The 7,241-nt window shown below is 35.3% G+C and overlaps 1 protein-coding gene across 10 annotated transcripts in view; it reads left to right on the forward strand.

Moving 5' to 3' along the window:
- Positions 1–5,967, forward strand: part of LOC106656946 (protein Gawky) — a 41,085-nt gene extending 35,118 nt beyond the window's left edge. For 5 of the 10 annotated variants that reach the window (XM_014378153.2, XM_014378152.2, XM_014378151.2 and 2 more), the window contains 5 exons: positions 974–1,438; positions 1,514–1,831; positions 1,918–2,138; positions 2,212–2,605; positions 2,682–5,967. In XM_014378153.2, the coding sequence (XP_014233639.1) occupies positions 974–1,438; positions 1,514–1,831; positions 1,918–2,138; positions 2,212–2,605; positions 2,682–3,089 (1,806 nt within the window). In that variant the 3' untranslated portion in view covers positions 3,090–5,967. The remainder of the gene's footprint in view (positions 1–973; positions 1,439–1,513; positions 1,832–1,917; positions 2,139–2,211; positions 2,606–2,681) is intronic. The other 5 variants (XM_023462944.1, XM_023462945.1, XM_014378157.2 and 2 more) reach the window with 4 other exon arrangements.
- Positions 5,968–7,241: the final 1,274 nt, after the last annotated feature.

Here is a 7,241-nt window from a genome sequence, read left to right on the forward strand (position 1 = left end):
GAATTCCACTTACGTATAGAAAATTTTCACGTCGAGTTGTAATATATAAAAAATGCAGTACAATTTTATCAATTACTTGCCGATTGTGTACAGTTTTTTTCAACTATGATTTGATTATATTTTTATTTTTGAAGCGTCAATCTTAATTGATATTGAATTTATGATTTTTTATATTGTTATCAAAATTTTAAGCAGTCAGTTGTTTGCCGCCGCACGCGCACACGCACACGTGCGTATGTAAGTACACGATAAAGCAATGAAATTTTACAACAAAACGTTTGGTGAAATCAACAATACTGACCGCTTGAACTTTGTCGAACAGAATCTTTAAGATTTTTTTAAAATATCGACTAAAATCCAAACTATTGCCTAGAAACTTTTTCTTTACTTTCTCTGAGCTTCTTCTTCCACCTTTTACATACTTTGTATGATGATGGCGTGAAAGGCCAACAATGCATTATTGTTGTATTTATTTGTATTATACATGTAATTCATTTTCCAAAACTACCGACAAAATTCTTATCTCTCATTCTGTAAATAGAACTTGTTCTACGAGTGCACTCTCAATTTTTTACACTCCTCTGTTTTTTCTCAAATATTTTGTTGCTCTTTGCATGTATTGTATGCTTTTATTTTGTTTATTTCATTCGTACTTAACTAATATGTTTTTCGTGAATCTCGCATGATTTGAAAAACAGTTTTTTAGCTTAGTGATTTTGGGTTTAACGCTTTCGTAGCCAAATAATTACCTTAAAGCAGCCTTGCCTTTTGATGCTTTTTTTTCTCGCCCTTAGAATTATGATCAATTGCTTGAAAGTAATATGAAATATAATAATTATAATGATTGTCAAAATATTTATAATATATTTATACTCGATGAAATTCGCTAACATTATCATTATTTTTTATTTTATTCATAACGTTGCATACGAAACCAATAGTTTAATTTTATGTGTATCTTTCTTTTTTTTAGCAGTCATCTCGTCTGCCATCGAATCCGCCAAGTGCTCAACAGCTGCGTATGTTGGTTCAACAAATCCAACTGGCTGTGCAAGAAGGTTATCTGAATCATCAAATTTTGAATCAGCCCCTGGCTCCTCAGACTTTGATGCTTTTGAATCAGCTTCTGCAACAGATCAAGGTTTTACAACAGCTTCATCAGCAGCATTCCATGCAGAACGCCATCAAGAATAACAGCCAGAACGTGCTTCAAATCAGCGTTCAGATTACCAAAACCAAGCAACAGATTACTAACTTGCAAAATCAAATCTCTGTACAACAGGCTACGTATATGAAACAACAACAGCAACAACAACAGCAACAACATCCGAGCACGCCGTCTCAATCTTCAGATTATTACAAACCGTCGATTCAAGATCCAATGAGCGCTTTGCAGAGCAGTTTCAGCGATCTATCAATGCACAAAGAAGCTCCGGTGGTCAGTATTATTAACAACAAGATAAAACTTCACCGTCAATTTCAATAATAATTATACATCGTACTTTTTTTATAGCAGAGCCAGCAGCAATCTCGCTTGAACCAATGGAAGCTTCCGTCTCTTGACAAGGATACAGATTCCGTAGTCAATGAATTTTCACGAGCTCCAGGTAGCTCAAGCAAGCCACCTTCAACACCAAGCAGCTTAAACTCGGCGCACAGTAATCCGCTGTTAGGTCCTGGAGACGCTACTTGGTCATCTAGACTCGGAGATAGCGGTTGGCCTGACACAAGTAACAATGATGCAACTGACGGCAAAGACTGGCAGCCCGGCGGTACAAGTGCTGCATTTGCTGATCTCGTACCGGAATTCGAACCAGGCAAACCCTGGAAGGTAATAATCATATTAAATAAATAATTATAACGTTTGAAATAATTGAAAATGGAACGATAACATTTACGAAATTTTCTTTGATGCAGATGAAATCCATCGAAGACGATCCAAACATAACACCTGGTTCGGTAGTTCGCTCGCCACTATCATTGGCAGCAATTAAAGATACCGACACTATATTTGCACCTGGCAGTAAGTCATCGTCACCACCTCAATCTGTCAACTCTGATAATACACCCATTCCAAGCTTGAGCAATTCAACCTGGAGTTTCACACCTGCAGCAGCCACAACACCAGTCTTTCCAAGGTAAGATTTCATCGATCATGTTATTGACTTTCAGTGTGACGTAATTTAATGTATCCTTTGTCTAATTCTGTAGCTCGAAAAATACATGGGGTGATTCAGCTCCACCACCAACAGCGGTTACGTCCGAGCTCTGGGGTGCTCCAATGAACAACAAATCGCGGGGTCCTCCACCTGGATTAGGCAGTAAGGGTGGCTCTGTAAGTAATGTGAGCAACGGCTGGTCTTCATCAATTGGACGCTCAAATACTTGGGGCTTACAGTCCAACTCTCCTGGAGGAAACGGTGGCAATCCTGGTGGCTGGGTTTCTCCATCCACTTGGTTGCTGCTGCGCAATCTCACTCCCCAAATTGACGGATCTACTTTGAAAACTCTGTGCATGCAGCACGGACCTGTACAAGATTTCAGACTTTACCTCAACCATGGCATTGCCCTCGCTAAATATTCATCGAGAGACGAAGCTATCAAGGTTTGTAATATTTATTTTATCATACATATATTTCTTTAACTGAAGATTATTCAATAATATAATATTTTGTCTGCAGGCTCAAGGAGCTCTTAACAACTGCGTACTTGGCAATACCACGATATTTGCCGAGTCACCAGTTGATAGCGAGGTGCACACTCTCCTGCAGCAACTTAGTCACGGCAGCGCGGGACCATCTCCTGCTGGACCAGGCGCTACTCAGCAGCCACCGGGCAGCGTCGGTCCAAACGCTCCTAGTTGGGTTGGTGGTCTTAGATCGTCCGGCTCTAACAAGAGCGTTGGTCCTCCCAGCGCTAATGATACTTGGGCTGCTGCGAGTGGTGCAAGCCAACTCTGGGGCGCCCCGCCGACAGGCAATTCACTGTGGGGCAGTAGTGGTCTCGATGGTGGCGACCAGCAGCGTACCACTCCGAGCTCTCTGAACTCCTACCTTCCCGGTGATCTGCTTGGCGGTGAATCCATGTAAGGTGAAACCTTACCATGTAAAGTATCAGCAACACCATTACGATAAAACGCTTGAACTCATCAATACGTCAATTACCACCAAACCAGTAAGAAAGCGTAAGGAACCAATGACTATAACAAAAAAAAACTACCTATATAATAACGGACAGCTGAACGAATGCGAGAAAGAGCGAGACTGTAGGCTACTAATTGTGAAACGATACATATTGCGATACTACACATTATATTATTATATTCAGGCGTGCGTGAACGTGAGACTCGCTTTTATGCGACAAAAGAAGCAAAGGTTATATACATATATTCGTCCCCGAATATATTTATATATAAGATATACATTATATATATTTAAACGTTACTTAAAAAGTAAAGGATAAGCCGAGTGTGGTGATCAAATAAGTAATGAGAGAGCTGAAGGTGACGATGGTCTTAAGACTTGAACTGTATTATTGTATTATAAAAAAGCTTTATGTCTTAGTGTTTTTAAATTTTTCTGATACTTTATTTTTAAGTTGATAACGATGAGCGTGATTCAAACTTGACCTGGTCATCGTTGATTTCAGCTCTCAAATCGCACCGTAAAAAGTAGGAAGTGTCACCATGCGCGCGTTTAATCTTTTTCTAATGAAAGATACTAGTACTAGTGCTGTGTGTTAGGAGGGCAAGGCTCGCCGGACGGTTCATGTATTTTTTTGCTTATATTTATGCATCGACAGTCGTTAATTAAGTAAAAATGGGAAGGGCTCTATATATAAACATATATATTTCATAAGGACTTATTAGTAACATGCATGGTAAACCACGCGTACACAATGAGACATCTAAAAATAATAATAATCAACTATACCGGCGCCGTGCTTTCAGACTAACAAAAAAATTATTAATTATAATGAGTGTTCTACTTTCATTTCATTCATTCTCTACGATACATCATGATCGATCGCCGGCTAACCCGTAGTAATACGGCGTGAGTATCACGAACTTTAGACTGTACCAATCTAATCAAAAAACGATGAGCGTTGACGATATTCTTAAGTGTGATGAAACAAATGAGAAAAAAGTTCTTAAAACTATTTATTAATATATAAACGTACGTACGAAAGATAGTTAAAAATGAATTGATAATTAAATAGAAAAAAAAGGTGATAAATACAAAATGAGTTAATCCGGATCTCCACGTGAAATTGAAAAACGCGTAAATGAACATGAAACTATGTGGTTTCTCTTGTGCGCTTTTATTTAGTAAAAAAAGTAAAAAATAAATAATTTCTCTCCGTTCCCGAAGTCTGAGATACACACGTACACATATACATTACATTAGAAATATAAAATACATAGAGAGAAATGAGAAAAAAAATCATCGTGGGAAATCCGTCGTGTGCGAGTTAATTGGAGGATAAGCGTATCGCCATTCATGAAATAAAATATAAAGATACTGAAAAGCCAACAAGTATAAGAGAGATTGAATGATAGGTAGAAGAGAGGGTGAGACGCGGCCGGCGACGCAACGATACCAAATGTTATCGCAATAACGTAAATTTTATTCTATTATTAAATCTTAATGCCACCTGTCGTGCCAATGTCCAGTGTGTCTCTGTACCATTTACTAATTGTAGAATTTTAATAATAGAGAAAAAAAATTAGGAAATAAGCTGACGTAAAATAAACTTGTTAAGCTGAAGATTAATCAATAATACAAAGAGAGACTCTCTCTTTCAAGTAAAAAGGGTTTGGGATTGAATTTCGTTTTCGTTTCCGCTATGTACAAAAATATAAGTATCTATTAATAATGAACGAAAGTTTGGGGTTTAATCAAACGGTATATAAAATAATATATAAGATGAATTGATGCTCGAGCTTTTGCGTGTTTATCGCGAAAAACATTTATTATAAGCAATTACCGATCCGTTTTATCAGATTTTCCTGTGCATTAAAAACAAAAAAATACGCATGATTAGTACGTATTTAATAATATATATCATAGTTAATTATATGATAGCCTGCACTCGATGACGAATGACGAAATGACGAATTTCAAAACCTTCAACTTTAAGAAAAAATAGCTATGCCATTTTTTCGAAAAATCACCCAACTGAGAATCTTCGTTCCTCAAAGCAAAATAACTCATAACGGACCGATAATTGATATTTAACAATTAAAAAACTGAACTCGCTCGATTTTGAAAGAATTCAAGAGCGTTTCGTGACTGTACTTTGTTACTAAGCCTCTCAAAGTCCATTCTGTTATTGATCAAAAATAGTAGAGCTTTTTAGTGACTGCTTCGGTCGCGTATAAGTTTCAAGAAGGAAATGTGTATAAAAATGAAGAGATTTCATAGTGATATGCGTTTAAGCACGAAGTTTTTACGATTTAAAAAGTATATGTGAGTTTTTTCTGTATGTATGTATTGTGTGAATAATTCAAGTATGATTGCAAATATACATAAGTGTGATAATAAGTATGCTGGGACGTTATAACGTGATTATCTTTATATTCTTTTGTTGCGTTTCTCCGCGTTTAAATGAAAAACGTACCTGATTGACTGACGAGAGGAAATACGTTTGTTGAACTATAGTAACCCTTATAATCCAAAAAAAAGGAAAAAAGATGAACTATTGAATTTGATATTTACCTTTGATCTTTATATATTTTAAGCTTGTTTTTAAATAATTTATTTAAGTAGTAGAACAGACGAATTTTCACTCATCATTCTTTTTTCTCCCGCTTGTTTTAAGCTTTGCTCATATTAAGAAGTTCGAAGTTCTTTTTACTTGAAGAATTTCAGATATTTTCTTCTCAGTCAATAATAATGGAACAAGACATGCGAGAAGTAATGATTTTATGAAAAAAAAAAAAAAAAAAATTAAAAACCAAAAAAAAAACAAACTAATGAAAAATTCCATATACACTAAAACTATTATTATAAAACAACGCGCAATACCTAAATAATACGGGACGATACGCAAAACGAGTGACGAGATGCAAAAGATTAACCGAGTGATTGACGTAATTTAAGAAGCGTTTTTTTATTTTTATTAATTATAAATCATGTACGATGAGATACAATTTTATAATCAATGTTGATGTTAATGTATTCGTAAACGCGTTTCAATTCACCACTAATGGAAAGCCATTCAGGAATTCAAATCAAGTAAAATCTTTAAAGCTTTAACTGTTTGAAGTGAACGTATTTACAAATGCATTGGAAATCGCTCTTGACTATTAAAATTCTTTCCTCAACGTACTCTCTGAGCACACGAATCGAGTCAAAGATAAAGCTTTTTTTAAAAGTATAATCGAAAATTAAGGGCCACTACTAAGTATTTACAATACACCACTGACAAAACACATCGATAGTCTTATAAGTAAAACAAAGTATGAACTCTGATTATTGTATTATAATTTAATTTGTATAACGTACGAGTCTATTATCCGATATAATTATTGATGGCGAAGTTGAAGCTTTACAGGAAAAAATGCAAACAAGGCAAACAAAACTATATGCGTATCATCAAAAATATATATGGCAGATATATATTTATTTATATATTTTACGCAGTATATTGAGAGTTTATGCGTGGGCAATGAATCTGACTATCCGTATATTTTTTGGTTTTATTTATTTTATTAACTCAGATCAAACAAAGAAAAAAACGTATGTCACTGAAAAATGGTTATTACTGATATATGTATACTATCCTAGTCGCTAGCGACGCGTGTTAACCGGCACTACAACAAAACATAAGTATCTAGTTAGACAAGCGAGCAAAATGGTTAATTGTTGTCATCATTTGCTAATTTGCACATTATCATATTGTTTATTTATTATATTATTTTTTTGTATAAAGATAAAAGCAATACCTACAATTTTTATAATAACTGTAATCTAAAATTTTGTCAATTTTTTTTTCTTCTCATTCCTGAACAATTAAGTGTGAGGCTCTCTGCGGGTCGACACATTATATTACACTACGACGGACGGATCACACACGAAAAAACAAGAATTAGTTCCAGAATAAATGAGCGACTCGCGCGAAAGAGTTACTACTACTGTCGCGATAATGAAGAGAAAAACTAACGAATGACCTGTGTTATTTTACCGCAACTTTAATATTTATATCACAATAATACATGTTTTTTTTACTTGAAGAAAAAT

This window comes from Trichogramma pretiosum, unplaced genomic scaffold (assembly GCF_000599845.2).
Source record: "Trichogramma pretiosum strain Unisexual culture from Peru unplaced genomic scaffold, Tpre_2.0 scaffold14, whole genome shotgun sequence".
Lineage (NCBI taxonomy): Eukaryota > Metazoa > Arthropoda > Insecta > Hymenoptera > Trichogrammatidae > Trichogramma > Trichogramma pretiosum.